The 13,811-nt window shown below is 40.0% G+C and overlaps 1 protein-coding gene across 4 annotated transcripts in view; it reads right to left on the bottom strand.

The window, feature by feature from the left end:
* Window positions 1–13,573, bottom strand: part of LOC113409688 (dnaJ homolog subfamily C member 13) — a 101,990-nt gene extending 88,417 nt beyond the window's left edge. For all 4 annotated transcript variants that reach the window (XR_003899993.1, XM_026663860.2, XM_026663862.2 and 1 more), the window contains exons 1-2: window positions 13,359–13,573; window positions 3,289–3,369 (exon numbers count right to left, since the gene is read on the bottom strand). Coding sequence is in view for 3 of the 4 variants with exons in the window: in XM_026663860.2 (XP_026519645.1) it covers window positions 3,289–3,356 (68 nt within the window). In the remaining variant the exon portion in view is untranslated. The remainder of the gene's footprint in view (window positions 1–3,288; window positions 3,370–13,358) is intronic.
* Window positions 13,574–13,811: the final 238 nt, after the last annotated feature.

Genomic DNA, 13,811 nt, shown 5'->3' with positions numbered 1-13,811 from the left:
GAGGCATGGGGGCTGCCCGAAGCCAGTAGCGCTCGGGCAGCTCGGCTCTTAAACAGAGCCTAAGCGTCAGGGGAGGAGCACAGCCGCCGGAGCCCGGGAGGGGAAGTGCCCGGCTGGGGGCACAGGGTCTGGAGGCATGGGGGCTGTCCGAAGCCTGAGCGCTACCGGCTTCACAGTTTGCCGGGCAGCCTCCAGACCCTGCGCCCCCGGCTGGGTGCTTCTCCTCCCGGGCCCCAGCGCAGCTGAAGAAGCGCCGGCCAGGGGCGCAGGATCTGGGGGCTGCCTGGCAAACCGTGAAGCCGGTAGCACTGGGGCAGCCCTTTTCGCGTGGCTGGGAGGGAGGAGTGGGAGTTAGGGCGGGGACAGGGCCCCGTGGAGTGGCCTCTTTTTTTATTTTTTAAATATGGTAACCCTAATATAGTAAGTGGCACGATTTGCAAAGGTGTTGAGCACCTGCAGTTCTCATTTGTGTCCTTGATGTCAATGACATCAACAGGAACTACAAATGTTCAGCACCTTTGGAAAAAAAGGTCAGGTCAAAAAGAATTTTTTTTTAATATTCTTGTCCACACAAGACATCGCAGCAATCCAATACTTATTTACAGGTAAATTTGTTGTCGCAACAGCATGTATGTCCATTTGCCCATTTCATTGCAGATTTGTTTTAATAGTGTGTTTTTAATTAAGCTCAGCATTTTTTTGTTCTTATTACCCTGAGGCAACATATGTACTTTTTAAAAGATGTCTGAGTAATTTGTCCATGATGATTTTAATTGAGAGTTTACCTCCTAGCAATAATCATGATTTCAGAGATAAGTCACCACTGTAAAGAGGCCTAAAGGCAGAGCCTTGTTCTTGCATCAAGGCAGTAATAATGTAGCCCAGAGCAGACTGAGTGGAACTGCTAGGCTTTAGAGTTTTATTGTTGTTAGACAGAGAACTCCGTCCGATATTGACAAGTTTTACTTCAAGATTTCTTGGTTGTCAGTCCTTCCTTTGGCCTCTTCCAAGAATTCATGATGCTATTTCAGTTAAGCAGTGGTGGGTCACTTTTGTCCCAGTGCTCCTAGCCTTTGCTGAGGAATGAGCCGACACTGATCCTGAATTCTGGAGTATTACCCAAAATGATCAGGTTTCAGCCCCAATTCATTGTTCAAGCATGTGTCTACAGGCTAACCCCGTATCTGTCCCCAACAAGGAGGAGTACACTGTACTCCAAGAATTCAGAAAGCAGGCGCATGAAAGAGATGCTATCCTACAGTGAATGCTACTACATGTAAGAGTTGAATGCTGGATCAATTCAAACAGTCCCCACACAAACACACTAAAGAACTTCTATCGCACTATGAAACAGTCAAACTGTGCAGGAAGATTTGCTGCTGGTAAGAATGCTGTTTAACAGAGCGGAGTTTCATTCCCATTCTAAGATCAGGTAGAGCAGAATTTCAGAAATATTTATACTCCAAACATTGGATTGAAAAATATGCCAGCAATACTGCAGATGATGTCAGGAAATACCAAGGGAGGTAACTTCACTATACGTTCTACTTCACAGTACTGCCAAGTTGAAAGTCAATCATCATAGTAGGAGGTAACCCAGGATTTGAGTTTTATTTTTGTGTAGGCCTCCAAATTTAAGTTTATCGTGCCAGGCGATAGATGGGGCAATGAATAAATAAAAGCTATTTTCATGTTTTTCCCCCCCACACACTTCAATTGTATGCTCTAAATGCATCATGTCACCTCGGTTCAGGTTTGGGTTGAAAGTTGAAAAAAAGCACTTGCCCGAGGCTTATGTCCCTCTCCTTCAGGTCACCACTGAAGTGATACTTCTGGATGCCACAGTTTCTCAGATAATATGTAGCCATTGTATGTTCAATACAAGTGACAGCTTGGCCCTGTAGTCTTATGGCATTTTTAGAATGATCATCTTAAAAAGCTTTAGCTCAGCGTATGGTGGTTTGTTTTTAGGTTGAAGTACCAGAAAGCAAACACTTAAAACAAAGTCCCTCTGTAGCATTCTAAGCAGCACACTTAAGTGGATAATTATTTGCTTTTAAAACTAGACAAGGCAACTTATATGCCAAAGACTGAATTAAAGTAAAGTTAGGTTTGATTTTAAAACCAGAATCAGTAAACAAAGTTAGTGACTATTGTACTTTGAATTGTGACTTCTATTTGCAAAACCTCAAATACAACATTACATTTTGCTTTAGTATCCAAACAGTCACAGCATGATGAACCGTGGAAATTATACACTGAAAATTTGCCATGTCTCTGCTTGGCTAATGAACAGTAAGCCTTGTCTACACTAGGGAATTTTTACAAAGATTTGCCACTATTGCCAACACTACTTTAGCTGCAGCAGTGCCTAAAACACGGATATGCTGCTCTCGAGCTCTGGCAACAGTATCCAACTCAGACTTACTTATATTTAACTTATGGTATTGAAGACAAATGCTGGAGCAACATGCATGGTAAGTCTCCCACCTTCACTAAGACCAGTTCAGATCCACTATTGTGTCAGCAGTAGTGGAAGGTTTTTTACATTACCTAGTGAAAAAGATTTAAGATTGTCTACAATGCATCAGAACAGGTGTTCCCAAAATAATCTCCATTAGTAGTTCAGCAGTTAACGCAGAACAATACAGTCCAAGAAGAAGTACAGATTAGTGATCTCGTCCATTAAAAGGGAAATGAGGGGGGGGAAAAAAAAAACGACACTCATGAAAAAGCAGTTTCTAAATATTCAGGTACTAGCTTGAAAATGTATTACATCTCCATTTATGTAATTTAAAATACTTTGACTAGTCACTTTTTTAATCTCACTAGTGCAACAGAAACCAAGACAATCAGACAGCATAGCCCAGAGGTGTTTTCTTGAAAACTGGGAAACCTACAGTAGAGAGAAGAGAATTGGAACAGAAGTGGATGAAGGCAGGCTGAGCAGATGGTTGAACAGTAGTAGTTCTGGCTTCTGAAGAGGCAGTCAGAGTAGAGTGACCAGATGTCCCGTTTTTAAAGGGACAGTCCCATTTTTGGCGACTTTTTCTTATATTGGTGCCTATTACTCTCCACCCCCTGTCCCATTTTTTCACAGTTGCTATCTGGTCACCCTAAGTCAGAGCAGAGACTTTATAGTAACATGAGCCTTCAGCTCCACAACATTTTTAAAGACTTGAGAGTATACAATTAGAGATCAGAAACAGGATAAGATAGCTATTTTGACTACACATGACAGTATTTTGTATGGACATGAGACAAAGTAATAGATTTAAAACTACTTACTTTCCCCTCCACGAATGTTTTGTTGTGTAGAAACAAGCAAGATCTTTATTTTCCCTAATTATATTCATTTTGTGCCCAGACCTGAAACAAAATAGATCTCATGTTAATACTTATGATCTTAATTAAGACCAAATACAACCACTAATGACCAATATGCTCTAAAATACATGTGATACAAGGATTAAATTCATTTATCTTTCACTTGGGTCTGTTTGCAATTTAAGACCTCCTGAGATACTTGACCACTGCTCAGATTTAGCTACTTGAAGGAATATGGTTTTCAACTATTCACTGGGTGCAGAGTACTAAGTATTCATTTCTTCTCCTCCCTATTACCAGCATGCAATGATCTAAGAGCAGCCAATATTGCATTACTCCTATCTGCTTAAAAGACACTAGTATTACTGTACGCACACTGACAGTGCACAAAACAATCCCCACTTTAATAACTTCCCAACGAAGGAAGCAAATTTAGTTTTATTGTCTGATAGGATTCAGAATACACAAAATCAAGTATGTTAGGTAAAGATGACATCTGTTTTCTTAACTGGCTAAGGTAATTTCACTCTGGTTACCTTTGCACAATATAGCTATGAGAGTATAAGCAGCTCCTGCTCATAAATACAATTTAGCCAAGTTCCAGAATATTATTAGTAAGGCTGTCTATTAATCGCAGTTAACTCATGCGATTAACTCAAAAAAATTAATCGTGATTAATTGCTTTTTTAATCACTTAATAGTATACCAATTGAAATTCATTAAATATTTTTGGAAGTTGTTCTACGTTTTCAGATATATTAATTTTAATTACAACACAGAATACAAAGTATACATTGCTCACGTTATATTTTTATTACAAATATTTGCACGGTAAAAATTAAAATAAGTAGTATTTTTCAATTCACCTCATACAAGTACAGCACTGCAATCGCTATCGTGAAAGTCCAACTTACAAATGTAGATTTTTTGTTACATAACCGCACTCAAAAACAAAACAATGCAAAACTTTAGAGCCTACAAGTTCCCTCAGTCCTACTTCTTGTTCAGCCAGTCGCTAAAACAAACAAGTTTGTTTGCATTTACAGGAGATAATGCTGCCCGCTTTTTATTTACAATGTCACCAGAAAGCAGGGATGACGGGTGGGGGGGGAAGAGCCAGTACAAATTACCGGGGCCCGGCAGTCCAGAAAGGGGCCCGGGGCCCGGCTTCCCCCCACTCTCGTTGGCCCTGTTTAGCCGGTCCGCCCTTGCTAGGGGGCCCGAAAAAAATTTTTCACCGGGTCCTGAACCCACTCTCAGCAGCCCTGCCAGGAAGTGAGAATGGACGTTCACATGGGACTTTTGTAGCCAGCACTGCAAGGTATTTATGTGCCAGATATGCTAAACATTCATATGCCCCTTCATGCTTTGGCCACCATTCCAGAGGACATGCTTCTGGAGCTGATGATGCTCGTTTAAAAAAAAAAAAAAAAAAAAAAAAGTGTTAATTAAATTTGTGACTCCTTGGGGGAGAATTGTATGTCTCCGGCTCTGTTTTACCAGCAGTCTGCCATATATTTCATGTTATAGCAGTCTCGGATGACTACTCAGCACATTGTTCATTTTAAGAACACTTTCACTGCAGATTTGACAAAATGCAAAGATACCAATGTGAGATTTCTAAAGATAGCTAACAGCACTCGACTCAAGGTTTAAGAATCTGAGGTGCCTTCCAAAATCTGAGAGGGATGAGGTGTGGAGCATGCTTTCAGAAGTCTTAAAAGAGCAACACTCGGATGCGGAAACTATAGAACCTGAACCACCAAAAAAAGAAAATCAACCTTCTGCTGGTGGCATCTGACTCAGATGATGAAAATGAACGTGTCGGTCCTCACTGCTTTGGAGGAGAGCCCATCATCAGCATGGACGCGTGTTCTCTGGAATGGTGGTTGAAGTATGAAGGGACATATGAATCTTTAGTGCATCTGGCATGTAAATATCTTGCGACACCGGCTACAACAGTGCCATGAGAACGCCTGTTCTCACTTTCAGGTGACATTGTGAACAAGAAGTGGGCAGCATTATTGCCTGCAAATATAAACAAACAAACTTGTTTGTCTGAGCGACTGGTTGAACAAGAAATAGGACTGAATGGACTGGTAGGCTTTAAAGTTTTACATTGTTTTATTCTTGAATGCTGGGGTTTTTTGTACATAATTCTACATTTGCAAGTTCAACTTTCATGATAAAGAGATTGCACTATAGTGCTCGTATTAGGTGAATTGGAAAATACTATTTCTTTTGTTTTTTATAGTGCAAATATTTGTAATAAAAATATAAAATGAGCACTGTACACTTTGTATGCTGTGTTGTAATTGAAATCAATATATTTGAAAATGTAGAAAACATCCAAAACTATTTAAATAAAAATGATATTCTATTATTTACATTGCAATTAATTGCATGATTAATCACAATTTTTTTTTTAAATTGCTTGACAGCCCTGACAGAACTAAAGGGGAGGAAACAGCTTTATTTTCCTATTCTAGGATTAGTCTGGATCAAAAATGACAGCATTTTTACTTGTTAACTGAGCATATTTGATGGAAAAAACTGAGGAAGGAAGAATCTCTCAAGATCAGAGAAATCTAATGATCACCGACCTATCTAATTACATAGTATTTACAACATTTAGTTTATATTGAGTATTTAAAAGTAAGTTTTAAAGTAGCTTACCACAACTAACTAGACTTTGGGTTTCCTATGCCATCTATCATAGCAGTTAAACACTAGAAGATACTAGAGACACTAAGGCCATGTCTTCACTGTGGAAAGAGGTATATTTTACCTGGAAGTTACTAACATGCATGAGCTATTCCAAGCTAAAAATACAATGAAGACAAGGCACTTTAGTTTTACTGCAAGGTAAACTAGGTGAAGTCAGCACAACAATCCCCCAATCATAAATGGCATTAGAAGACAACTAAAAAGTTTAATATCAGGAAAGAATTTATTTTCTGAGGAAGCAATTATTACAGGGATGTTACACAATCACGAATAGAAGGTCAAGGTATCTCTGCATAAGTGTGGTCCACACTGGGAAATTTTTAGAACTCCTGAATGGAAAAAAAGGCATATCATTACTAGGTATGCAGACCCAAACCTGATGAGGAATTTGGGGCACCGTCCTTAAAAAAGCACTTAAATGACTCAGAAGCCTAAATTCCATTTTCAAGTGACTTCAGATCTTAATTCATTGAAAGTCAATGGGACTTAGGAGCCTAGGTCACTTTTGAAAATGTTACACCTTCCAAAAAGAGAATTTACAGAGTCATGAAAAGTAATACATGCCCTATTTATGGGTAAGCATAGGAAAATAAATGCACCTGAATTGAAGTGCCAGTATAATGAGGCCTGATTTGCCTGTATTTTTTATGCATGTATATCTTAGTATGAAATAGTGTTAAGATTAAGCACTGCAGATCTGTGAATTTCTTGCAATTCTTAGGGCCACTTTTCAGAGAACTAGGCATTCTCTATTCTATCCATTTGGATAGAATCAAGATATTAGCCTTCACATTTCCCTTCCCACATCTTCACAATTTTCTTGCCATCACTCAGTGTTATTGATCATTTAGGTTGTAAGCTCCTCAGGGCAGGGGCAAGGCAGGCAAAGTCCTATTCCTATAAGCCTACATGCATACCTATGAACATGTATCTATATACTTGATATGTTATTTACATTTCTAATTTACCTTAGACAAGCAAGTACTTAAAATCAAGAGCAGAATCAAGACTAAACTGTGGGAAATATTTCACTAAATCTGAGATGCAACACCATGAAGTAGTCTAATATCAGCTCTATCAAACAGTATCCAAGGGCTGAACAGTATCTATGCTGGAATATTAGTTTAGGGAACAAATCTCAAATCTATGGAGTTCTTCACGGCTCCCACTGATATTAAAGCAGTTCAGTGACATTTATCAAATTGATATATTCCTAACCATGAATTAGCTCAAGAGAAGATGAATCATTAGTTTAATACACCTCTGGCTACATACATCCATTCTTTCAATCTTACCAAACAGCACATTTTAAGAGAAATATTCAGGTTACATGGCCCATGGGCAATTTACTCCAGAAGTATTAAGTTATTTATTCAAGCATCTATTGACACAAGCCAATAAAAGTTAGGATAATGAGAACTGAGTTAGTGAATTGAAGACTGAGTTATATATCATTTTGATTTTCTTGGCTTTTGTTTCAGCATGTTACAACTTTGATGTGATTCTTTTTTATTATTTTAATGAAAATATCGAACACAGCCATAAACTGCTCTCACAAATGTTTGCTACTGGGATACTTAGCGGTTTTACTAAGGTTTTCTGCACATAAATACTAGAACAGTCTTTTGGAGCCATCCAATAGCCATCCACAGCAACTGTTTTCTGGATGTAAAAAGTTATATGTACTTCAGGAAAAAAACCTCCAACATAAGTTTATTTGGCCTTGATATGGACTGTGTGCTTGTCAGTAGTCTGCAGCAAGGAGATTTAGAAGCAGTTAATTTTTCCTAATATCTAACCTACGGATAGTTAAGCACTTGAGCAGGTTTCCAAGGTGGTTGTGGAATCCACGCCACTGGAGCTTTTGAACACTTGCCAGGGATGGTCTAAATATACCTGTCACTGCCTCAGCAGAAGGGGATGGATTAGATGACCACTCCAGGTCCCTTCCAGCTCTACTTTTCTATGATTCTTTGACAAGACCAGAATTCATTTTCCAATTTTAAGCTTCCTACCAACTCAGCAAGAACTGAAAGGGGAACTGTAACTCCTGTCACTAGACAAGTTCTCTGGAAAGCAGACTCTCCGTGCCCCTCAGATCTCATCAAGTGAGAATATGGAATAATTGTAGCTGTACCTTCCCTACCTGAAAGGCTAAGGTACTCTAAAGATTGTGAGTTGCTCAGATACGTATGGCTAAATCTGAGAGGTGGAAGGTAAGTCGGCGGGAGAGTGCCTCCCCTTAACACAGCACAGTGTAGACTTCAGTTTTGTAACGTACGTAACTGAAGTAGCGTAACTTAGGTCAACTTACAGCTTTAGTGTAGACCAGTCCTATAATAATGGGGGCAATATGAGTACATGACAGACAAATTTACCAAAGCATAGGTGATAACAGCTAAGTAGGGGTGCACTATATCGCATACACAGTCACTGCAAGATCATGCTCATCTTATCCACCCTCCCCTGCGTCCAGTAGTTACATTCACCTGTTGCATCTTGTCAGTTACAAAAAAGGTTTTAATCTGACAAGAGATTCTCTTAATACCAGAAATGTTCAGACTTTTTGTCTAAAAGCAAAGCTTCATTGTTGCCAGTCTTTAACACTTTCTTTCAGTAGGTTTCTACAGTGCCTAAAGCACAACTGGGATCTGATCCGAACAGGTGCTGTCAGGGACCACTGTAATCCATACAATTATCCACCACAGTTTAAGTGTTGGAGGCCAGAAAACTACTGAAAACCTAGCTCAGTTGCATGTAATAGTAGTGCTATCACCTACGCCATCTTCAACTTGGCATCTAACAAAAATAAAACAACTAAAGTGAAGTATGGAATACTCCACTTGTTTCCACAGGCATTTTCTAAAGCACTCTCCAGGTTTTATAAACTACTGTATGGAAGTTACACAAGCTTCCCACAAGACCAAGAAAGTTTATTTAGCAATATTTTGCAGTTACAGTATTGTAAGAATGAATGAAATATTGGGAAAAGGGAGATTTGCATTTTCCTTGCACTGCATACAGTACTGAGTTAATAAGATACTAGTGTCATGTATCTATTACAAAGGGTCTAATGAGTTTAAAAGTTGCATGTTCCCTGCCTTAAGATTTTTACATAAAACACTCACCAGTGGGTTGCACCTATACAAACCATCACTAATTTTAACCCTTCTGTTCCATTTTAATTTTGCAACACTGGACACCATCAGGTGTTGGCCAAGACTGGAAAGGGATCTTTGTTTAGGTTTTTATTTTAGAAAGGGAAGTCTGCTGATAACTCATTTCTCTAATACCATGGTTAGAAACTAGGGCCCTGATCCTCCAAACACTCAAATATAAGTACTTCACATTCATGAGTAGTTCCATTGAATTCAATGGAAGAGTTCTCAAGCATAAGTTACTCATGCGTTTGAACTGGAGCCTAAATTTGAACCACCAGTGAAACCAATTTTTTTTTAACTCCCCAAAAGCCTATTTCTATGCTATTTCAATCTTTTGTATCTCAAAGTGACATGTTTAGTATTTACATTACAGTAGCAAGTAGGGGCCTACTAAGACTGTAGAGTGCCTACCACTGCAGGACCCCAAAGAGTAAGATGGTGCTCTTCAAAAAGAGTATACAATCTAAATACACAAGCCAGACACAAGGTGGGGAAAGGGCAACATACAAGCAAAGCCAACGGTGATGATTTGCAGGTATCATACTTGTGTAACAATTTTTTATTATGTAATATTGGGGTGAAATTAATAAAGTGTACTGTAAGGCATCAGTGGGAGACAAGGGAAGATAGGAAGGGATTACCTAAAAGGAGTAACAAAAGAAGGGAGCAAAACTGAGCAGAGGATGGAGTAGACAATGGAGACCAGCTGGAAAGAGGCTTAAGTGAAGAGACTGAGGGAGGGGATAGGAATAGGCTTTCTAAAACGATCTGCATACTTGATCCTTGACTCAGTTTTAAATTAGAAGAGTCAAAATACAGATAGACTATACGTTCATTCCAGGTAAACAGATGTTTGTCAACAGACATGGGCTGGAACCTCTTAAGTCTATCCTCTACCCTGCAAGGATCATTAAAGATCTAAATCCAAACGAACAGTTTATGGCACCTTTCGAAGATACTGCTTAAGTCATATAAACAAAGTGCTTTTTGTACTGAGCATTCTGCTTTTTAATGGTGTTGGTTCCCTCTATACAATTATAAGAGACAAGACTTTGAAAAGTAACAATTTCCTTTTCACAGAGTCTCTTAAGAAATACCAGAAAATTTCAACCGTTTTGTCTAAAAGCAAGCTTCATTTCAGCCAAGTCTCTTAAGTATCATCCTAGCTACCACTCCCCTTTGTGCAACACTCCTTTCTCCCACTACTGTGCTGAATTATTTACTTTCAAAAGTAAAACAAACCTATACTTCCACTGCACCTCTCAGGCAAGCCTTTACCACTTCATGTTTTTAAAAACAGCAGCCTGTTTCATTCATGAGTTGATGTTTAAAAAGAAATAAACCCAACTATTTGAAAATCCAATATTGCTTGTCTCTTACTGTATACCAGGTCAGCAACCTTTCACAAGTGGTGTGCCCGAGTCTTCATTTATTCACTCTAATTTAAGGTTTTGCGTGCAAGTAATACATTTTAACGTTTTAGAAGGTCTCTTTCTACAAGTCTATAATATATAACTAAACTATTGTTGTATGTAAAGTAAATAAGGTTTTTAAAATGTTTAAGAAGCTTCATTTAAAATTAAATTAAATTGCAGAGCTTCCCTGGACCGGTGGCCAGGACCCAGGCAGTGTGAGTGCCACTGAAAATCAGCTTGCATGCCGCCTTTGGAACGCATGCCATAGGTTGCCTACCCCTGCTATATACTGTGGATTTTAAAAGTTACTGGTGCAGCCCAAAATTCTTTCACGAAAAATTCGTGAAACAAGATCAAAATATTTTGGGGTATAATTCATGTGTGGAAAAAGGAAAACTAGATACAAAATGGCGAGACTATCAAACAAACTATCAAAATATGATCTTAAATAGATATTTTTCAATAATTAATATTACAAATTTAGTTGCCTGGGGAAGGATGAAGACTAGTGTGGATTTTTTTATTTTTATTTAAAAAGGAGGCATAGAGTTGCAAACTTTCCATTATTAATTTAAGTTGTAGTGATATGTTCCAAAATTTGTTTAAATGATGTTTCAGATCTTTTAACTAACATCTATGTAGGCCACATAAATTAAGCCTTTGTTACTATGAAGTTATTCATTTGTACATATTTGAAGTTATTAAGGTTTATAGATGAGTATTGATTAAAATTTATGAATGAAGTTACTAAAGTAAGATCTGAATTTTTTTTGAAGTGATACTCATCAGATCTCCTTAGTTTGATATCACTTATGTCAAATCTGAAATTTTGACCATTAAGAAGAACTGTTCCTGAAATGCCAAGAGTTTGAACATTCAGAAGATACTCAATGATTCAATCCCTGAGACAAGTAAGTACATGGAAAGTATAATCCTAGACCATTCAAAGGGAACAGTCAAACATACATACAGGATTTATTGTTTTTTAAAAAAAACCGCTTTATGGAGATATAAGGAGAATGAGAGTAGCAGCAAAGAGAACAAAGAAAATAATTTGGAAAAATGTTCATAGGTTAGGTAGAGAAATTGTTTAGTTTATGAATCTTTAAGCATTATCTTTCCATTTGCAGCAAGTTGAATATGATTTATCAAAGAAGTTTAAATGTTCACCCGAATGTATTACTGATGTTATGGTTTAGCATTTGGCCCCCTACAACAAACACAGATTAGACCAAGCTTCAAGTTAATGAACTCATCTGGGCTAAAACCCAGTATAATTTAGCATTTAAATAGCCTATTTTTTTTTATTTTTTAGAAATGAGCACTGGCAAAATGCTGCTACTAAATTAAGTAGTGGTTTAAAAGATAGTGAGAGGAGTAGCTCTTCACATCCCCTCGACTTGAAATTCATGGATGAAATCAGAATCACTCATGCTCCCACCCCCTAGATTTCATATTGAACATAGATACCACCACCAACAGAAACAAACAATTCATCCCCAAAACTTAAATCTTTCCTAAAAATAAACTGAAGCAGAGGCTCACGATTTACAAGACTGAAGAAGGGAAACAGGAAAAGAGACTTCCTGAGATAATCATTAACACCAAGAAATGAGACTAAATAACAGTAAGAAGAGAAACATTTACTCAATTTTATCTTCTCAGCCTTTCTGGCAAAAGTCTAACTTGTGTGCAAGGAAGAGGAGAGGGGCACAATGGAGATGTCTTTCCGATTAATCTTCAAGCAGTGTTTTCAGTTCCCTCAAACGGTGGAGGATTTAGTTGTGTATGAAGATTTTATTTAGTCTCAATTACCATCATTTCACATCCCCTAGCTCAAATCTTTCCCCAAAGTTGAGAGCAACAGTTCCTAAGAGCAAGAGCAGGTTCTCCCCCTCCAACATCATCTACAGTTCACAGTGGAAAAGCTGAACAAACTTTCAAATGACCTGGAACATTTGATGTAGGAAGGGATGCAAACTCATCAGGATTGAAGGGAGAATGCACATTTCTGGGTAGATCATATGAACTAAAATACATTTCTCTAGCCTGTCCTCTTCAGAGCTACTGCTGAAGCCTGAAGTCCAATTTCCTGTTGAGAACAGAGACCCCCTCACCAATAAGTCACCCACCCTCAAGTTATTTCTAGAGTGCACCATGGTGTCCAAAGACTTTGATCTTGCAGTGGTGGGAGGGGGAAAAAGAGGTGAAGGGTAAAAATAAACACTAAGAGTGGTTATTAGTCTCCCCCAAAGAAGAAAATGCAGATTTTGCCAAGCATCCACTAACTCCTCTCCTCGGGGATAAAACTGATTCAGTCAACACAAGGAGGAGCAGATTCTGCTGTGTGTTACCGTCTCTGGGAAAAGGAAAGTTGGGGAGGAGTTTTTGGCAAGTGTCACAGCCTCTTTCAGACGGGGGGGAGGGAAGGAGGAAGAAAGAGAGGATTTCGCAAGGTGTATGACAGCCCCCACAGTGCCATCCTCTTCCAGGCGAGGCAGGAGGTGTATATGAGCCTCCTCTATTCCACCCCCCTCCAAATGGGGCAGGAGGGGGTGAGGTGCTGGGGCAAGGCGGGGGTATGACAGCCGCCCCGGGGCAGGAAGGGGTGGATGGCCGGTGAGTGTGTGACAAGCGGGAGTCACACAGGCTCCGAGCGAGCCAGGCGCGGGCCGGACACCCCGGGATCCCGCTGCTCCACGCAGGCGCTGAGCCCCGCGGGATTTACCTGGCCGAAGAGCTGCGCTGCCCGGACTCCCCCAGCCTGGCTGCCACCCGGCCGCAGCCGGCGCTGAAGATAACGGCGGCGGGCAGACCCAGAAGCTGCTGCCGTCGCCGAGCGCAGCGCCCAGGCTGCAGCTGCTGCGCCCCGTTTCTCTAAAGCCTCTCAGAGTCTCGCGCTGGAGGCCGCCATTTTCACTCCGGCAGCGAAACGCCTTCTATGCGCAAGCACAGTCGGTTCCCACACTGTCACGGGACCCTGTCAGCTGACTCTCCCCGTCCCTTTTCCCGTCGCGAAACCGCCCCTCCCTTACCGAGCAGCAGCCTACATGCGCATGCGCAAATCGGGGAGCAGCAGTGAGTGGGCAGGGCACAGAGGGGAGGAGCTGGAGGAGGGCTCAGTGAGTAGGCGAGGCACAAAGGCGACGGGCTGGGGGAGGGCTCAGTGAGTGGGTGGGGC

Source organism: Terrapene carolina, unplaced genomic scaffold (genome assembly GCF_002925995.2).
Source record: "Terrapene carolina triunguis isolate 2854851 unplaced genomic scaffold, T_m_triunguis-2.0 Scaffold34021, whole genome shotgun sequence".
NCBI lineage: Eukaryota > Metazoa > Chordata > Testudines > Emydidae > Terrapene > Terrapene triunguis.
Note: the sequence above shows the minus strand (reverse complement) of the source record. Positions and strands in the feature narration are given on the sequence as shown.